At 43.4% G+C, this 20,267-nt stretch overlaps 1 protein-coding gene across 1 annotated transcript in view; it reads left to right on the forward strand.

Moving 5' to 3' along the window:
- fras1 (Fraser extracellular matrix complex subunit 1) overlaps positions 1-20,267 on the forward strand; it is a 278,952-nt gene that overhangs the window by 243,761 nt on the left and 14,924 nt on the right. The window contains exons 44-57 of the mRNA XM_061904877.1: positions 872-1,060; positions 1,534-1,653; positions 2,966-3,145; positions 7,045-7,169; positions 7,230-7,370; positions 11,477-11,704; positions 14,099-14,212; positions 14,332-14,482; positions 14,558-14,717; positions 16,938-17,094; positions 18,331-18,577; positions 18,648-18,992; positions 19,845-20,005; positions 20,070-20,217. Of these exons, the coding sequence (XP_061760861.1) occupies positions 872-1,060; positions 1,534-1,653; positions 2,966-3,145; positions 7,045-7,169; positions 7,230-7,370; positions 11,477-11,704; positions 14,099-14,212; positions 14,332-14,482; positions 14,558-14,717; positions 16,938-17,094; positions 18,331-18,577; positions 18,648-18,992; positions 19,845-20,005; positions 20,070-20,217 (2,466 nt within the window). The remainder of the gene's footprint in view (positions 1-871; positions 1,061-1,533; positions 1,654-2,965; positions 3,146-7,044; positions 7,170-7,229; positions 7,371-11,476; positions 11,705-14,098; positions 14,213-14,331; positions 14,483-14,557; positions 14,718-16,937; positions 17,095-18,330; positions 18,578-18,647; positions 18,993-19,844; positions 20,006-20,069; positions 20,218-20,267) is intronic.

Raw genomic sequence — 20,267 nt, forward strand, 5'->3', positions numbered from 1 at the left:
CCTCATTGACATTATCATTAGACATTTATAAAAATAAAAAAAGAACAATATTTTCAAAAAGATAAAATAAGTCATATTTTTTGGTTTGTTTAATAGTTAAAACAAATTCACATTATTGCAATCAGTTGATAAAACAGTGTCCTTTAAATGGTAAATGGTAAATGGGTTGTACTTGTATACAATTATAAAAGCTTTTTTTTTTTTAAATATACTACTCTGCTTGCATGTCAGCAGACTGGGGTAGATCCTGCTGAAATCCAATGTATTAAATGAATACAGAATAGTTTTGAATCGGAAAAATATCGTTTTTTAAATCGAGAATTGAATCGAATCAAAAATATCGATATATTATCGAATCGTGACCCCAAGAACCGATATTGAATCGAATCGTGGGACACCCAAAGATTTGCAGCCTTAATATATATATATATATATATATATATATATATATATATATATGTATGTTTTATATATATATATATATATATATATATATATATATGTATATATATATATATATATATATATATATATATATATATATATATATATATATATATATATATATATATATATATATCTTAATTTGATTATCCAGAGAATAGTGCTCGATACCGTGGTAGAGCGCAATATATGTGTGTGTGGGAAAAATCACAAGACTACTTCATCTCAGTAGTCTTGTGATTTTTCCCACACACATATATATATATATATATATATATATATATACAGTATATATATATATATATATATATATATATACATATATGTATATAATATATATATATATGTATATAATATATCTAGTATGTATGTGTGTATACAGAGTCATGGCTCACACTTGACATATGTCTGTGTTTGTTTTGGAAAGGTTCTTCGTCAAAGATCAGCGAGCAGAACCTGAAAGCTTCTGACTTGGACTCTGACGTCCTGAAGCTCCGATACCTTCTGACCAAAGATCCTCCCAGCGGCCAAGTCCTGCTCAGCAAGAACGGACGTGTGGAAAAAGTGACGGTCAAAGGTCCAATCAGCAGTTTCACTCAGGAGGACGTCAACAAAGGTTGGACAGTCAAGAACCCACATCTTACACTCAAAAGTTTTTACAGTCAATTATTGTCGATTGAAAATTGTCTGATTTTGGAAATTTGAATGTGCCTGCTAGCTGTGTTGTCAACCCTGGCCGGTGGTGGACTCAAGCTAAGAAGCTATCGTTAAAATGTAGAATGCTAACATTAGCATGATGACATAAGGGAAGTTAGCATGCTTCTAAGATGTCGCCAGGTATCAAAAGTCATGATTTTAGTGTTTAAATTTTTTTTTAGTTAGTTAAAATGCTGGCATTAAATGTTAGCATGCTAACATTGGCATGAGGACACAGGAAAAGTTACATTCTTCTAAGATGGCGCCAGGTATCAAAAATCATGATTTGGACATCCAACTGTGGACATCCATGGTGGAGGTCCACTTCTCCTGCTCGGTGGATCTTCTGAATGATGTCCAACATGGACATGATCTTCATGTATTGTGTGTCAGGTGAGGTCCTGTACAGTCACCTCAAAGGTGAGAAGGGAGGAAGTCTGTCCTTCAACTTCAACCTGCTGGACCCTGAAGGCAACAAACTCATTGATCAGTCCTTCTACATCAGTGTGCTCGGTAGGTTTCATCTTCTTTATCTTGTCCTCCATCATGTCCTCCATCATATCCTCTACCTTGTCCTTCATCATGTCCTCCATCATGTCCTCTACCTTGTCCTTCATCATGTCCTCAATCTTGTCATCAATCTTGTCCTTTATCATGTCCTCTATGTTGTCCTCCATCTTGTCCTTCATCATGTCCTCCATGTTGTCCTCCATCTTGTCCTTCATCATGTCCTCAATGTTGTCCTCTATGTTGTCCTCCATGTTGTCCTCCATCATGTTCTCCATTATGTCTTCCATCTTGTCCTCCATCATATCCTCAATGTTGTCCTCCATCATGTTCTCTATCATGTCTTCCATCTTGTCCTCCATCATGTCCTTAATGTTGTCCTCCATCTTGTCCTCCATCATGTCCTTAATGTTGTCCTCCATCATGTCCTCCATCTTGTCCTCCATCATGTCCTTAATGTTGTCCTCCATCTTGTCCTCCATCATGTCCTTAATGTTGTCCTCCATCATGTCCTCCATGTTATCCTCCATCATGTCTTCCATCTTGTCCTCAATGCTGTCCTTTATGTTGTCCTCCATCATGTCCTCTATGTTGTCCTCCATGTTGTTCTCCATCATGTCTTCCATCATGTCTTCCATCTTGTCCTCCATCATGTCCTCTATCATGTTCTCAATGTTGTCCTCCATCATGTCTTCCATCTTGTCCTCCATCTTGTCCTCCATCATGTCCTCAATGTTGTCCTCCATCATGTCTTCCATCTTGTCCTCCATCTTGTCCTCCATCATGTCCTCAATGTTGTCCTCCATCTTGTCATCCATCATGTCCTTCATCTTGTCCTTCATCATGTCCTCAATGTTGTCATCCATCATGTCCTCCATGTTATCCTCCATGTCTTCCATCTTGTCCTCCACCTTGTCCTCATCATGTCCTCCATCTTGTCCTCCACCTTGTCCTCATCATGTCCTCCATCTTGTCCTCCACCTTGTCCCCTATCTAGTTGTCCGCCTTGTCCTCCATCTAGTCGTCCACCTTGTCTTCTATCATTTCCTCCACCTTGTCCTCCATCATGTCCTCCATTTAGTTGTCCACCTTGTCCTCCATCTAGTCGTCCACCTTGTCTTCCATCAAGTCTTCCATCTTGTCCTCCATCATGTCCTCCATCTTGTCCTTCGTCTTGAGGACATGGAAAAATGTGGAGGGGTTGAAATCGCCATGTACAGTGGCTAATGCTAATGAGTAGCATGTATATGGCATATCCAGTGTGAATTAGCATGGAGCTAGCGTTCTCGGTGCGTGATAATTCCTCTTCCGGCCGCAGAGGACCGCCTGCCCCCGACGGTGGACGTCAACAAAGGTCTGGTCCTGGACGAGAACTCCTGGAAGAAGCTGACCACCATGCAGCTGTCCGCCAGCGACCAGGACAGCGAGCCCAGCGAGCTGGTCTTCCATGTTAGCAAACAGACCAGCCTGGGACACTTGGAGCACGCGGCCAGTCCTGGTGAGCCACCTACCTTAGCCCGCTCTTCAAAACACATAGGGTGCTTGTCCTGAATGGCACCAAAAACATCTGCTGTCACCATCATCTTCTGCTTAAAATTTTAACGCACTGACAGTTAGCATGTCTCAAGTGTAAACTTCTAGGACTTGCAGGTGTACGGCTGTAAACTTTGCTAAATAAAAGTTAGTATGCTAATGATAACATTCTAACAGTTAACATGTGTCAAGTACAAAGTCAGAGGACACTTAAAGGCCTACTGAAACCCACTACTACCCATCACACAGTCTGATAGTTTGTATATCATCCATCCATCCATTTCCTACCGCTTATTCCCTTTCGGGGTCGCGGGGGGCGCTGGCGCCTATCTCAGCTACAATCGGGCGGAAGGCGGGGTACACCCTGGACAAGTCGCCACCTCATATCAATGATGAATTATTAACATTGCAACACCTGCCAATACGGCCTTTTTAGTTTACTAAATTGCAATTTTAAATTTCCCGGGAGTTTCGTCTTGAAAACGTTGTGTAATGATGACGTGTACGCAAGACGTCACGGGTTTTTAGGAAGTATGAGCGCTACGCACACACACAGCTAAATGTCGTCTGATTAATTACACAGTCTTTTGGAGAACTGTGTTGCTGAATCTTTTGCAATTTGTTCAATTAATATTGGAGAAGTCAAAGTAGAAAGACACAGTTGGGAAGCTTTAGCCTTTAGCCACACAAACACACGGTGATTCCTTGTTTAAAATTCACGGAGTTGAAACTTTCCTATGGATCACAGCGGACATGGATCCCGACTATATGTCAACCAGCAGGTTTTGGTGAGAAAATTGTGGTTTAAAAGTCGCGTCTTACCGGATATCAGCTGAGCTTGCGCCTCCCGTACAGCTGCCGTCGACTTCCCTGAGACACTGCGCGTCAACACCCGGCCGTGGACGTACACTTCCGACTATCAGGTACTATTAAACTCACTAAAACACTAGCAACACAATAGAAAGATAAGGGATTTCCCAGAATTATCCTAGTAAATGTCTCTAAAAACATATGAATCCGTCTCAATGCAACGCAATTTTTATTTTTTTTCTTCCTAGTCCGTCACTATCAATATCCTCAAACACAAATCTTTCATCCTCGCTCAAATTAATGGGGAAATTATGGTTTTCTCTGTCCGAATAGCACTTTTTGCTCCCATTAAAAACAACGTGAATATGTGAGGAGCCCCCACACGTGCAATATCGCGAAATGATCAAGTATGACATATAGAATGGACCTGCTATCCCCGTTTAAGTAAGAAAATCTCATTTCAGTAGGCATTTAACTGTATGAGTGTAATATGTGCTAAAAAAGTTAGCATGCTAATAATAACATTATAACAGTTAGCATTTGTCATGTACAAAATTATAGGACACTTAGGTGTACGACTGTAAAGTTTGCTAAAAAAATAAAGGTAGCATGCTAATGATAAAATTCTAACAGTTAGCATATGTCAAGTACATAGTTATAAGACACTTAGGTGCACGATTGTAAAGTTTGCTAAAAAAAAAAAGGTAGCAAGATAATGTGCTAACAGTTAGCATGTGTCAAGTACAAAGTTATATGACACTGAGGTATACGACTGTAAAATTAGCTGTCAGGTTGAAACACTGATGACATCTATTAAACAGACAAAGAAGCAAGGAATCAAACAGAGACAGAATTAAATCTGGCTGAATTGAGGATAAAGGAGTAGACCTGCACCCATGTGCAGTGTCCCACCACGTTCTGACCAAAGATTGTACGCCTCCTGTTTTATTTGGACTTTCCCTGACGACACGGCAACCGCTGTTTCTAAAGGAAGGGGGTCATACATACAGGTGCTGTTCATATTATTAGAATATCATGAAAAAGTTGATTTATTTCAGTAATTATATTCAAAACGTGAAACTTACATATTATATCAATTCATTACACACATAGTGATATATTTGAAATGTTTGTTTCTTTAAATTTTGATGATTAGTACTGACGATTACTGAAAATCCCAAATTCAGTATCTCAGAAAATTAGAATATTAGTTACGACTAGTACAAAAAAATATTTTTAGAAATGTGGGCCACCTGAAAAGTATTAACAATGAAAGTTTCAGCATGTACGGCAATCAATACTTAGTTGCAGCTCCTTTTGCCTGAATTGCTGCAGCAATACGGCGTGGCATGGAGTCGACCAGTCTGTTGCACTCCTCAGGTGTTATGAGAGCCCAGGTTGCTTTAATAGTGGCCTTCAGCTCTTCAGCATTGTTGGGTCTGGCATCTCGCATCTTCCGCTTCACAATACCCCATAGGTTTTCTATGGGGTTAAGGTCAGGTGAGTTTGCAGGCCAATCAAGAACAGGGATACCATGGTCCTTAAACCAAGTACTGGTAGATTTGGCACTGTGTGCAGGTGCCAAGTCATGTTGGAAAATGAAATCTTCACCTCCATAAAATTGGTCCGCGGCAGGCAGCATAAAGTGTTCTAAAACTTCCTGGTAGACTGCTGCATTGATCCTAGACCTCAGGAAACACAGTGGACCAACACTAGCAGATGACATGGCACCCCAGACCATTACCGATTGTGGAAATTTGACACTGGACTTCAGGCAACGTGGATTCTGTGCCTCTCCTGTCTTCCTCCAGACTCTGGGACCTTGATTTCCAAAGGAGATACAACATTTACTTTCATCTGAAAACTTAACTTTGGACCACTCAGCAGCAGTCCATTCCTTTTTGTCTTGAGCCCAGGCGAGACGCTTTTGACGTTGTCTCTTACTCAAGAGTGGCTTAACACAAGGAATACGACAGCTGAAGCCCATATCTTGCATACGTCGGTGCGCGGTGGTTCTTGAAGCACTGACTCCAGCTGCAGTCCATTCTTTGTGGATCTCCCCCTCATTTTTGAATCGGTTTTGTTTGACAATCCTCTCCAGGGCGCGGTTATCCCTCTTGCTTGTACACTTTTTGTCTACCACATCTTTGTCTTCCCTTCGCCTCTCTATTAATGTGCTTGGACACAGAGCTCTGGGAACATCCAACCTCTTTGGCAATGACCTTTTGTGTCTTGCCCTCCTTCTTTAAAGTATCAGTGGTCATCTTTTGGACAGTTGTCAAGTCAGCAGTCTTCCCCATGATTGTGCGTCATACAGAATCAAAACGAGAGACCATTTAACGGCTTTTCCAGGTGTTTTGAGTTAGTTAGCTAATTAGAGTGTGGCACCAGGTGTCTTCATATCTGACCTTTTCATTATATTCTAATTTTCTGAGATATTGAATTTAGGGTTTTCATTGGTTGTCATCTATAATCATCTCCTTTTAGGCAAAAAACACTTGAAATGTATCAGTCTGTTTGGAATGAATATATACATTCTACAAGTTTGACTTTCGAAATGGAATTAATGATATGAATCAACTTTTTCATGATATTCTAATAATATGACCAGCACCTGTAGCTGTACCTTTGTTTACAAAACAGTTCAAAGAAAAGGTGCCTGGAGGAGAGTCAGGCCCTGCTTCCTCTCCTCTTTGTAGCTCTCGGGTTAAGACAAAATCTTCCTGTGGATTGCAATCCATCAAAGCAGCCGACACCTTCATGTTGCTTCCCATCCTACACAGTGGAATTTTACAAGCCTTTTGCCTGGTAAGATGAAAGACAGCTTTTGTCCTCTTGCCGGCAACACAAAGTTTTGTGATAACTCGCATACAAAATGAAAATGATAGCAAGCTAACGGTTAGCATGTGTCAAGTATAAAGTTACAGGACTCTGAGGTTTACGGCTGTAAAATGAGCTTAAAAGAAGTTAGCATGCGTGCGCAGTTAGCATATTTTGTATTTGAAGAAAAGCGTATGTGGTGTGTGGATGATAAAGTGATATCGTGTGTGGTAGGCACCCGGATCGACACGTTCACTCAGGCGGACTTGGTGTCGCGCAGCATCCAGTACGTCCACAGCAGCCAGGAGGAGAAACATGCGGACCACTTTACCTTCAGCGTGTCAGACGGCACCAACCAGGTCAACTACAATCCATCATCAATAATAATAATAATCAATAATAATGAATGATGATTGCAGGTGGCTCAGACCTTCTACATCAGCATCAGGCCCGTGGACGACTCCCTGCCGCTGCTGCAGGTTCCTGGCATGCGAGTGCAGGAAGGCGTGAGGAAGACCATCACCGAGTTTGAGCTGAAGGCCACCGATGCCGACACCCAGGTAACACTCACCCTCTTAGAGTAGTCACTGTACAGCAACACTTTTTCCTGTCGCTCAGGGCCGTCCTAAGTGTGACTCTTAGAGTAGTCAGTGTACAGCACAGGTCAGCAACATTTTTGAAACCAAGAGCTACTTCTTGGGTACTGGTTAATGCGAAGGGCTACCAGTTTGATACACACTTAAAAAAATTGCCATAAATAGCCAATTTGCTCAATTTACCTTTAATAAATTAATCTATATACAGTGGGGCAATAAAGTATTTAGTCAGCCAGCGATTGTGCAAGTTCTCCCACTTAAAATGATGACAGAGGTCTGTCATTTTCATAATAGGTACACTTCAACTGTGAGAGACAGAATGTGGTAAAAAAAAATCCAGGAATTCACATTGAATGAATTTTAAAGAATTTATTTGTAAATTATGGTGGAAAATTTTAAAGAATTTATTTGTAAATTATGGTGGAAAATAAGTATTTGGTCAACCATTCAAAACTCTCACTGATGGAAGGAGGTTTTGGCTCAAAATCTCACGATACATGGCCCCATTCATTCTTACCTAACACGGATCAATCGTCCTGTCCCCTTAGCAGAAAAACAGCCCCAAAGCATGATGTTTCCACCCCCATGCTTCACAGTAGGTGTGGTGTTCTTGGGATGCAACTCAGTATTCTTCTTCCTCCAAACACTACGAGTTGAGTTTATACCAAAAAGTTCTATTTTGGTTTCCTCTGACCACATGACATTCTCCCGATCCTCTGCTGTATCATCCATGTATCCATTTTGGTATAAACTCAACTGGTCGTGTTTGGAGGAAGAAGAATACTGAGTTGCATCCCAAGAACACCTACCTACTGTGAAGCATGGGGGTGGAAACATCATGCTTTGGGGCTGTTTTTCTGCTAAGGGGACAGGACGATTGATCCATGTTAAGGAAAGGATGAATGGGGCCATGTATCGTGAGATTTTGAGCCAAAACCTCCTTCCATCAGTGAGAGCTTTGAATGGTTGACCATATACTTATTTTCCACCATGATTTAAAAATAAATTCTATAAAATTCCTACAATGTGAATTTCTGGATTTTATTTTCACATTCTGTCTCACAGTTGAAGTGTACCTATGATGAAAATTACAGACCTCTGTCATCATTTTAAGTGGCAGAACTTGCACAATCGGTGGCTGACTAAATACTTTTTTGCCCCACTTTATATAAAAAAATGGGTATTTCTGTCTGTCATTCCGTCGTACATTTTTTTCCCTTTTATGGAAGGTTTTTTGTAGAGAATAAATGATGAAAAAAACACTTAATTGAACGATTTAAAAGAGGAGAAAACAGGAAAAACATAAAAATTAAATTTTGAGACATAGTTTATCTTCAATTTCGACTCTTTAAAATTCTAAATTCACCCTAAAAAAAAGAAAAGAAAAACTAGCTAATTTGAATCTTTTCAAAAAAAAATTAAAAATGATTTATGGAACATCATTAGTCATTTTTCCATCTTAATTCATTTTAAAATTTTGATGCCATGTTTTAAATATCATGGGCTTCACGGTGGGAGAGGGGTTAGTGCGTCTGCCTCACAATACGAAGGTCCTGCAGTCCTGGGTTCAAATCCAGGCTCGGGATCTTTCTGTGTGGAGTTTGCATGTTCTCCCCGTGAATGCGTGGGTTCCTTCCGGGTACTCCGGCTTCCTCCCACTTCCAAAGACATGCACCTGGGGATAGGTTGATTGGCAACACTAAATTGGCCCTAGTGTGTGAATGTGAGTGTGAATGTTGTCTGTCTATCTGTGTTGGCCCTGCGATGAGGTGGCGACTTGTCCAGGTTGTACCCCGCCTCCCGCCCGATTGTAGCTGAGATAGGCGCCAGAGCCCCCCGCGACCCCGAAAGGGAATAAGCGGTAGGAAATGGATGGATGTTTTAAATAGGTTAAAATCCAATCTGCACTTTGTTAGAATATATAACAAACTGGACCAAGCTATATTTCTAACAAAGACAAATCATTATTTCTTCTAGATTTTCCAGAACAAAAATTTTAAAAGAAATTCAAAAGATTTTGAAATAAGATTTAAATTTGATTCTACAGATTTTCTAGATTTGCCAGAATATTTTTTTGAATTTTAATCATAATAAGTTTGAAGAAATATTCCACAAATATTCTTCATCGAAAAAGCAGAAGATAAAATGAAGAATTAAATTAAAATGTATTCATTATTCTTTACAATAAAAAAAAAAAAATACTTGAACATTGATTTAAATCGTCAAGAAAGAAGAGGAAGTAATTTAAACGGTAAAAAGGTATATGTGTTTAAAAATCCTAAAAGCATTTTTAAGGTTGTATTTTTTCTCTAAAATTGTCTTCTGAAAGTTATAAGAAGCAAAGTAAAAAAATAAATGAATTTATTTAAACAAAAATATGTGTTTAAAATATTTTCTTGGATTTTCAAATTCTATTTGAGATTTGTCTCTCTTAGAATTAAAAATGTCGAGCAAAGCGAGACCAGCTTGCTAGTAAATAAATACAATTTAAAAAATAGAGGCAGCCCACTGGTAAATGCTGCTATTTGAGCTATTTTTAGAATAGGCCAGCGGGCGACTCATCTGGTCATTACGGTCAACCTGGTGCCCGCGGGGCCCGCGTTGGTGACCCCTGCTGTACACCTGCTGTACATCAACACTTTTTCCTTTCGCTTGGGTATAAGTGCGACCCTTAGCTATTTTCTTAATAGCCTGTGGCACAGACTTTAGCATTCTAATATTAGCATGATAGCTTCTTTTTTTGTTGTTGCAAATTTAGCATGTTTTTTACTAAAGCTACCTGTTAGCATGCTAATGCTAGAAGACTAGCTAATAAAAAAAGGTAACGTGCTAATGATTACTTTCTAACATTTAGCATGTGTCAAGTACAAAGTTATAGGACACTTCGGTGTTCAGCTGTAAAAATTAGCTAAAATAAAGTTAGCATGCTAATGATGACATGCTAACGCTAGTAGGCTAGCTTTTTTTTTTAAGGAAATTTTATAGGTACACGCTAGTGTCATATTTTGTTATTTGACGTGTGCAAACATTAACATGCTGGTATTTGAAAAAAAAATTCAGGTTTTATTGCAGAGTTATGTATTTTAGCATGTTAACATTGGCATGATAGCTTCTCTTCTAGCTAATTTAGCAGGTGTACACAACAGTTGCAATTATTTTGTTTCAGATGCAATCTGTTAGCATGCTAACGCCAGTAGGCTAGCTTTTTTTAATCAACTTTTATCGATAAACACTGGTGTCATATTTTGGTACTTGATGTATGCCAACAGTAGCATGCTAGTGTTTACAGTTTGGTGTTTGACACATGCTAATGTAACATTTTAGCATGGTAACATTAGCATGATAGCCATTTTTTTTAGGTTTACACTAGTGTCATATTTTGGTACTTGGTGTATCTTAACGTTAGCATGCTTGCAATTTTAACACATTTTTCAGGTGTACATTGCAGATTAATACATGTTGGTACTTGACTTATGCTACAGTTAGTTTAGGTAATTTCGCAGTGTCAATTGTTTTGGTTACTAATGCTATCTGTTAGCATGTTAATGCCAGTAGGCGAGCTTTTTTTTTTTAGCAGGTGTTATAGGTCCCCACCTGTGTCATAATTTGGTACTTGATGTATGCTCATGTTAGCATGCTAGCTTTTATATTAGCTTATTTTGCAAGCATAAACTTCAGCCTCAAATATTTTCTCAAATGCTACCAGTTAGCACGCTAACACCAATAGGCTAGTTGTTTTTAATCAACTTTTATCGATAAACAACAGTGTCGTATTTTGGTACTTGATGTATGCTAACGTTAGTATGCTAGTATTTGAAGAAAAAAAAAATGCAGACTTATACAATTTGGTGTTTGACACATGCACCAGTATCATTTTAGCATGATAACTTCTCTTCCAGCTAATTTAGCAGATGTCCACCACAGTGGTAATTATTTTGTTAGGGATGTGATCTGTTAGCATGCTGACACCAGTAGGTTAGCTTTTTTGTTTTGTTTGTTTTAGCACATTTTTGAGGTTTGTCCTATTTTGTGAGTCACTGGATGTCAGAAGCAAGGGTGTGGTGTTTCAGGCGGAGTCCATCATGTTCAGCGTTGTGCAGCCTCCCCGGCACGGCACCATCGAGCGCACCAACAACGGGCAGCACTACCGGCAGACCAGCAGCTTCAGTATGGACGACGTCTACCAGAACCGGGTCAGCTACAACCACGATGGCTCCAACTCCCTGAGGGACCGCTTCACCTTCACCGTGGCCGACGGCACCAACCTGCTCTTCGTGGTGGAGGACGCTGGCAAGGAGGTGAGGAACCTGCATGACTCCTCCCCTCTTTGGAGTGGCTGAAACGCTCAAAATACTGCCATACCACAATGTGATATGCAGCTTTAAAGGCCTACTAAAACCCACTCCTACCGACCACGTTTATATATCAATGATGAAATCTTAACATTGCAACACCTGCCAATACGGCCGGTTTAGTTTATTAAATTGCAATTTTAAATTTTGTGCGAAGTATCCTGTTGAAAACGTTGCGGTATGATGACGTGTATGATGACGCGTGCGTTTGACGTCACCGGTTGTAGCGGACATTATTTTCCAGCCCGATCCAAGCTATAAGTTGTCTGCTTTAATTGCATAATTACACAGTATTCTGGACATCTGTGTTGCTGAATCTTTTGCAATTTGTTCAATTCGTAATGGAGACATCAAAGTAGAAAGATGTAGGTGGGAAGCGGTGTATTGCGGCCAGCTGTAGCAACACAAATGTAGCCGATGTTTCCTTGTTTACATTCCCGAAAGATGATGGTGAAGCTTTACTATGTAACAGAGCGGTCAAGCGAACATGGTTCCTTACCACCTGTCAATCGGCAGGTTTCGGTGAGAAAATGGTGGTAATAAGTCGGCTCTTACCGTAGACATGAGTGGAGAGCTTGCGTCGTTCCTCATGCAGCTGCGGACTCTCTTGCCTCCTCCCACCGGCCACCCCCGACCGTCAGATACTTCCACCGTGGAGAAAAAAGGGGGGAAAAAAATCTCAGCCCGGCCCGACCGGCTGCCTTCGCCTTCTCGAGAAACGTGGCTTCCCTTGGAGACACTGGCGGTCACCACACCCGTGGCCACACCCCTCCGACATTCAGGTTGTACAGGTACGACCATATAATCACACTAAAATACTAGTAACACAATAAGCAGATAAGAGATTTTCCGCCGTGTGGCGGGGCTCTCCCTTTGAGATAGGGTGAGAAGGTCTGTCATCCGGGAGGAGCTCAAAGTAAAGCCGCTTTTCCTCCACATGGAGAGGAGCCAGATGAGGTGGTTCGGGCATCTGGTCAGAATGCCACCCGAACGCCTCCCTAGGGAGGTGTTTAGGGCACGTCCAACCGGTAGGAGGCCACGGGGAAGACCCAAGACACGTTGGGAAGACTATGTCTACCGGCTGGCCTGGGTACTCTCAGGATCCCCCTGGAAGAGCTAGACGAAGTGGCTGGGGAGAGGGAAGTCTGGGCTTCCCTGCTTAGGCTGCCCCCGCGACCCGACCTCGGATAGGCGGAAGAAGATGGATGGATGGATTGGATTTTCCAGAATTATCCTAGGACATGTGTCTAATAACATCTGAATCGCTCCCACTGCCCTCGTCTTTTTTTTTTTTTCTTCTAGTCCTTCACTCTCACTTTCCTCATCCTCGCTCAAATTAATGGGGAGATCGTCGCTTTCTCGGTCCGAATCGCTCTCGCTGCTGGTGGCCATGATTGTAAACAATATGAGGATGTGAGGAGCTCTACAACCAGTGACGTCACGCGCACATTGTCTGCTACTTCTGGTACAGGCAAGGCTTTTTTATTAGCGACCAAAAGTTGCGAACTTTATCATGGATGTTCTCGACTAAATCCTTTCAGCAAAAATATGGCAATATCGCGAAATGATCAAGTATGACACATAGAATGGACCTGCTATCCCCGTTTAAATAGGAAAATCTCATTTCAGTAAGCTTTTAAATGGTATGGCAGGCCACGTTAAACTGTGTGGTATGTCATATTAAATGGCGTCGTATGCCATATAAAATGGCATGATATGCCACTTTATTGGCGTGGCAGGCCACTTGAAATGGTGTGGTATGCCAAATTGAATGGTGTGGTATGCCATGTTAAATGGTGTGGTATGCTGTATTAAATGGTGTGGCAAGCCACTTTAAATGGTGTGGTACGCCAAATTAAATGGTATGGCAGGCCACATTAAATGGTGTGGTACGCCACCTTAAATGGTATGGCAGGCCACATTAAATGGTGTGGTACGCCACATTAAATGGTATGGCAGGCCACATTAAATGGTGTGGTATGTCATATTAAATGGCGTAGTATGCCCTATAAAATGGCATGATATGCCACTTTAATGGCGTGGCAGGCCACTTTAAATGGTGTGGTATGCCATTTTTAATGGTGTGGAAAGCCGGTTTAAATGGCATGTTATGCCACCTTAAATGGTGTGGCAGGCACTTGAACTGACATGACAAGTCAGATCTGGCCTTGAGTCGGACACTTAGGTGTAGGAGCAACTGTTATGCAGGATGGACCCCGGGCAGCAGAGACAGAGACACGGTAGGAAGGTGCACTTTTCCCACAAGAAGCTTCCAGTTGCCTTCAGTCGACTTTTCAAGCACAGAGAAAAACTCCAAGTTGAGCAGTTGTTCTTCTCCAGACCGTGACCGCCGCACCCCAGAAGTTCCAGATCGACATTCTCCCCGTGGACGACGGGACCCCTCGCATCGTCACCAACCTGGGCCTGCAGTGGCTGGATTACCTGGACAACAAGGTGCGTGGGCTGTCGGGCTGGGGTAGAACGTTATGGCGTGCCCGTGGAAATAGTCTGTGGTAGAACGTTATGGAGTAAGAAAAATGAGAAGATGATGCTAACACGAAGAACGGTCCCAGACCAGCAACCTGATCACCAAGAAGGAGCTGCTGACCACGGACCCCGACACGGAGGACGGGCAGCTGGTGTACCAGGTCACCAGCCAGCCCAAACACGGCTTCCTGGAGAGCAGAGTTCAACCCGGCAGCCGCATCAGCACATTCTCCCAAGGTGACCTTCTCCATCTTGCTTGTGGTGCCACGTCTGACTCTTAAAGAGACATAACCTCCGCACCGCACCTTGCAGCTGACATCAACCTGGGCCTGATCCGCTACGTTCTCCACGAGGACGGCCTCCAGGAGACCATGGACACCTTCAAGTTCCTGGTGAAGGACAGCAAGCCCAACGTGGTCAGCGACAACGTCTTCCACATCCAGTGGTCCCTCATCAGCTTCCTGCACCAAAGGTTCTGCCACATCGCCAATCATCACTTCCTCTTCACTTCATCTTCACTTACTGCTTTTCTATTGACTTCATGCTGACTTTTTGTTGATTTCCTCTTGACTTCTTGCTGACTCCCTGCTTTCTTGCTAACTTTCTGTTGACTTCCTGCTGACTTCCTGCTGACTTCCTAATGGCTTCTTTCTGACTTACTGCTGACTTCCTGTTGACTTTTTGCTGACCTCCTACTGACTTCCTTCTTTCCTGTTGACTTCCTCTTGAAATCTGGTTGACTTACTGCTGACTTCCTGTTGACTTTTATTGACTTCCTGTTGACTTTCTGCTGACCTATGACTTCCTTCTTTCCTGTTGACTTCCTCTTGAAATCTGGTTGACTTCCTGCTGAATTCCTGTTGACTTTCTGCTGACTTCCTGCTGGCTTCCTTCTTTCCTGTTGACTTCCTGTTGAAATCTGGTTGACTTCCTGCTAACTTCCTATTGACTTTCTGCTGACGTCCTGCTGATTTTTTGTTGAATTTCTGTTGACTTCCTGCTTATATTTTGCTCACTTCCTGTTCACTTCTTGTTAAATTTCTTGTTGAATTCCTGCTGACTTCCTGTTGACTTGATTTTGACTTCCTGCTGACTTTTTGTTGACTTCCTGCTGACTTCCCGTGTTGACTTCTTTTTGTCTTCCGGTTGACTTCCTGCTAACTTTTTGTAAAATTCCTGTTGCCTTCCTGCTTACATCCTGCTCACTTGCTGTTGACTTTTTTTTTTTTTACTTCCTGCTGACTTCTTGCTAACTTCCTGTTGAATTCTTGTTGACTTTCTGCTGACTTCTTCATATCTTGTTGACTCCCTGCTGACATCTTGCTGATTTCCTGTTGACGTTCTACTGACTTCCTTCTCTCCTGTTAACGTCCCGCTGGTTTCCTGTTGACTTCCTGCTTACATTTTGACTTCCTGATTACATCATGCCCAGTTCCTGTTGACTTGTTTTACTTCCTGCTGACTTCTTGTTAACTTCCTTTTGATTTCCTGCTGATTTCCTTATTTCCTGTTGACTTCCAATTGAAATCTGGTTTACTTACTGCTATCTTCCTACTGACTTCCTCTTGACTTTCTGCTGACGTCCTGCCGACTTTTTGTTGAATTTCTGTTGACTTCCTGCTGACTTTTTGTTGACTTCCTGCTGACTTCCTGTGTTGACTTCTTTGTGTCTTCCTGTTGACTTCCTGCTGACTTTTGTTAAATTCCTGTTGACTTCCTGCTTATGTCCCACTCACTTGCTGTTTACTTTTTTTTACTTCCTGCTGACTTATTGTTAACTTCCTGTTGACTTCTTTATATCCTGTTGACTTCCTGCTGATTTCCTGTTGATGCTCTACTGACTTCCTTCTCTCCTGTTAACTTCCCGCTGGTTTCCTGTTGACTTCCTGCTTGCATTTTGACTTCCTGGTTACATCCTACTCAGTTCCTGTTGACTTATTTTACTTCCTGCTGACTTCTTGTTAACTTCCTGCCAATTTCCTTATTTCCTGTTGACTTCCTGTTGAAATCTGGTTTGCTTACTGCTATCTTCCTACTGACTTCCTGTTGACTTTCTGCTGATGTCCTGCTGACTTTTTGTTGAATTTCTATTGACTTCCTGCTGACTTCCTGTTGACTTCGTGCTTGCTTCTTTTGACTTCCTGCTGACTTCTTGTTGACTTATTCTTGACTTACCGTTGACTGCTTTTTGTTGACTTCCCGCTGACTTCCTGTTGACTTCCTGCTTGGTTTTTTTTGACTTCCTGATGACTTTTTGTTGACTTAGTCTTGACTTCCTGCTGACTTCCTTATTTCCTGTTAACACCCTGCTGACATCGTGCTAATTTCCTGTTGACATTCTACTGACTTCCTTCTCATGTTAACTTCCCCCTGGTTTCCTGATGACTTTCTACTGACTTCCTGTGGAATTTCTGTTGATATCCTTCTTTTGACTTTTTGATGACTTCCTGTTGGCTTTCTTTTGACTTTTAGATTACTTCCTGTTGGCTTCCTTCTTTCTTGTTAACTTCCTGCTGACTTCCTGTTGACATCATGCTGACTTCTTTTTGATTTCTTGCTAACTTCCTGCTTTTCTGTAGACTTCCTGTTGACTTTCTTCTCACACCCTGCTGACTTCCTGCTGACTTTCTGTTGACTTTTTTTGACTTCCTGTTGACTTCCTACTGACTGTTTGCTGACTTCCTGCCGACAGCTACAACGTGACGGAGGAGGCGGGCACAGTGGCAGTGACGGTGAAGCGGACAGGGAACCTCAACCAGTACGCCATCGTGCTGTGCCGCACGGAGCAAGGCAGCGCCACCTCAGTCAGCAGCACTGGCCAGCAGGACTACGTAGAATATGCAGGACAGGTACGTTCCAAGGTGGAACATGCAGGACAGGTAGGTTCCAAGGTGCAATATGCAGGACAGGTACGTTCAAAGGTGGAACATGCAGGACAGGTACATTCAAAGGTGCAATATGCAGGACAGGTACGTTCCAAGGTGGAATATGCCGGGCAGGTACGTTCCAAGGTGGAATATGCAGGACAGGTACGTTCCAAGGTGCAATATGCAGGACAGGTACGTTCCAAGGTGGAATATGCAGGACAGGTACGTTCCAAGGTGCAATATGCAGGACAGGTACGTTCAAAGGTGGAACATGCAGGACAGGTACATTCAAAAGTGCAATATGCAGGACAGGTACGTTCCAAGGTGGATTATGCCGGACAGGTACGTTCCAAGGTGGAATATGCAGGACAGGTACGTTCCAAGGTGCAATCTGCAGGACAGGTACATTCAAAGGTGGAACATGCAGGACAGGTACGTTCAAAGGTGGGACATGCAGGACAGGTACGTTCAAAAGTGGAACATGCAGGACAGGTACGTTCAAAAGTGGAATATGCAGGACAGGTACGTTCAAAGGTAGAACATGCAGGACAGGTACGTTCAAAAGTGGAAAATGCAGGACAGGTACGTTCAAAGGTTGAACATGCAAGACAGGTAGGTTCAAAAGTGGAACATGCAGGACAGGTACGTTCAAAAGTGGAACATGCAGGACAGGTACGTTCAAAAGTGGAACATGCAGGACAGGTACGTTCAAAAGTGGTACATGCAGGACAGGTAAGTTCACCGTGTAGGTCTTTAAACCTGCGACGTGACACATGCTAACTTTTTTTTTTTCAAATTTTGCAACTGTGCACCCCGGAGTCAAACAACTTGCTCGATATCATCCGCTAACTTTTTTAGCCACTTTCTCAGCCGTACACATTACACTTGCTACGTGACACATGCTAACTATTTTTTGCTCATTTTGCCACTGTCCACCCTGCAGTCACCACTTGTATACATACGCTAAATTTTTTAGCCACGTTCTCAGGGGCACACCCTACGGTCATTACACCTGGTAAGTGACACATGCTAACCTTGTTGTGCTGATTTGGCAACTGTACACTCCGGAGTCCAATAACTTGATCAGTGACATATGCTAACATCTTTTGCCATTTTTGCCGCCGTGTACCTCAGATGACTCGGTACACACACCATTTCTCCTAAGTTGCATATTCTAGTTTATAGGAAGCGGCTGTGGTTTTTTTTTCCCAATCTCAGGTCCAGTTTGACGAGCGCGAGGACCTCAAGGTGTGCACCATCGTCATCAACGACGACAAAGTTTTTGAGGGTCCGGAGAGCTTCCAGGTGGAGCTCAGCATGCCCGTGTACGCGCTGCTGGGCGGAAACACGCGGGCCGTGGTCAACATCAACGACACGGAGGACGAACCCAAGCTACAGTTCGACCAGAAGATTTATCACGTCAACGAGAGCACCGGCGTCATCCAGGTGCCCGTCGAGAGAAAAGGTAGCGCACCTTTACCCGTGCGACATAACGACCTCGGACCTCTAACACCAAGGCGACTTCCTCTGTCCAGGCGACCCGTCCAGCACCGTGTGGGCTCTCTGCTACACGGTGGCCAAGTCGGCTCAGGGCAGCAGCCCCCTGGCTTTGGAGTCGGGCTCCGACTACAAGAGCCGCGGGATGAGCCCGGATAACCGCGTGGTCTTGGGCCCCGGCGTCAGCATGTCCACCTGCGACGTCAGGTTGATAGACGACAGCGAGTACGAGCTGTCCGAGGAGTTCCAGCTGGTGCTGTCGGACGCCTCGGATAACGCCCGCATGGGAGACGTGACCGTGGCCAAGGTGGTCATCGACGGACCCAATGACGCTTCCACGGTTTCTCTTGGGAACGCCACGTTTACGTTCAGCGAGGACGCCGGTATGACCTATTGTTTTTTAGGCCTTTGGTGGGTCTTTCTAACACAAAAAACTCACCAGGTTAGTGAAGCTCCTGAAGCTAGTTTTACTTGTCCAAGACCATTTACACAATTGCGTACAAATTTCGGTCCGTCGTGGTGAAGAAGGAGCTAAGCCGGAAGACGAAGCTCTCAATTTACCGGTTGAACTACGTTACCATCCTCACCTATGGTCCTGAGCTTTGGGTTATGACTGAAAGGACAAGATCTTAGACTTTGACAAACTTTATTGATCCACATGGGAAACTGTTCAACACAGTAGCTCGGTTACAAAGGACGGGTCCAAATGAGTTTCCTCTGCCGGGTGGCGGGTCTCTCCCTTAGAGATAGGGTGAGAAGCTCTGTCATCCGGGAGGAGCTCAAAGTAAAGCAGCTCTTCCTCCACATGGAGAGGAGCCAGATGAGGTGTTTCGGGCATATGCTCAGGATGCCACCCCAACGCCTGCCTGGGGAGTGTTTGGGGCACGTCAGACTGGCAGGAGACCATGGAGAAGACCCAGGGCACGTTGGGGAGACTATGTCTCCCGTCTGGCCGGGAAACGCCTCAGGATCCTCCGGGAGGAGCTGGACCAAGTAGCTTGGGAGAGGGAAGTCTGGGCTTAGGCTTTTCTGCTTAGGCTGCTGCTCCCACAACCCCATCTCGGATAAGCGGAAGAAGATGGATGGATGGATGGATGGGTGGATGGTGTCCAAGTGTATGGGACAAATGGCCGTAGCTAAATGACAAAATATTTGGATGTAGGTCAGAGTACGTGGGCGGAGCCGGGTTTCAAAGTTCTGCTAGCCCCAAAGATCCACGTTGCTTTCTTCTTCAGGCACAATCGAAATCCCTGTGCTGCGTCACGGCAGCGATCTGTCCTCGGTGACGTCGGTGTGGTGCGCCACTCGACCTGCTGATCCGCCCTCGGCCAGCCCAGGTGTGGACTACATTCCTAGTTCCAAGAAGGTGGAGTTCCAGCCCGGAAAGACAGAAGAGGTCAGGACGCAGAAATAAATAAATGTGAGGACGTCAGTGAAAGACTTTTGTACGCACTTTGCAGACGTGCAGTTTGACCATCATGGACGACGTCCAGAATCCGTCCATCGAGGGCTCCGAGTCCTTTGTGGTCTTCCTCAGTTCCCCACAAGGGGCCGTCCTCCAAGAACCGTACGAGGCCAGCGTTGTCATCATCGACACCTTCCAGGACAGTACGTCAATATTTTGCCGACTCGTGCTTTTCACCTGACTGACGCCACCT

Source organism: Nerophis ophidion, linkage group LG01, assembly GCF_033978795.1.
Source record: "Nerophis ophidion isolate RoL-2023_Sa linkage group LG01, RoL_Noph_v1.0, whole genome shotgun sequence".
Classification (NCBI taxonomy): domain Eukaryota; kingdom Metazoa; phylum Chordata; class Actinopteri; order Syngnathiformes; family Syngnathidae; genus Nerophis; species Nerophis ophidion.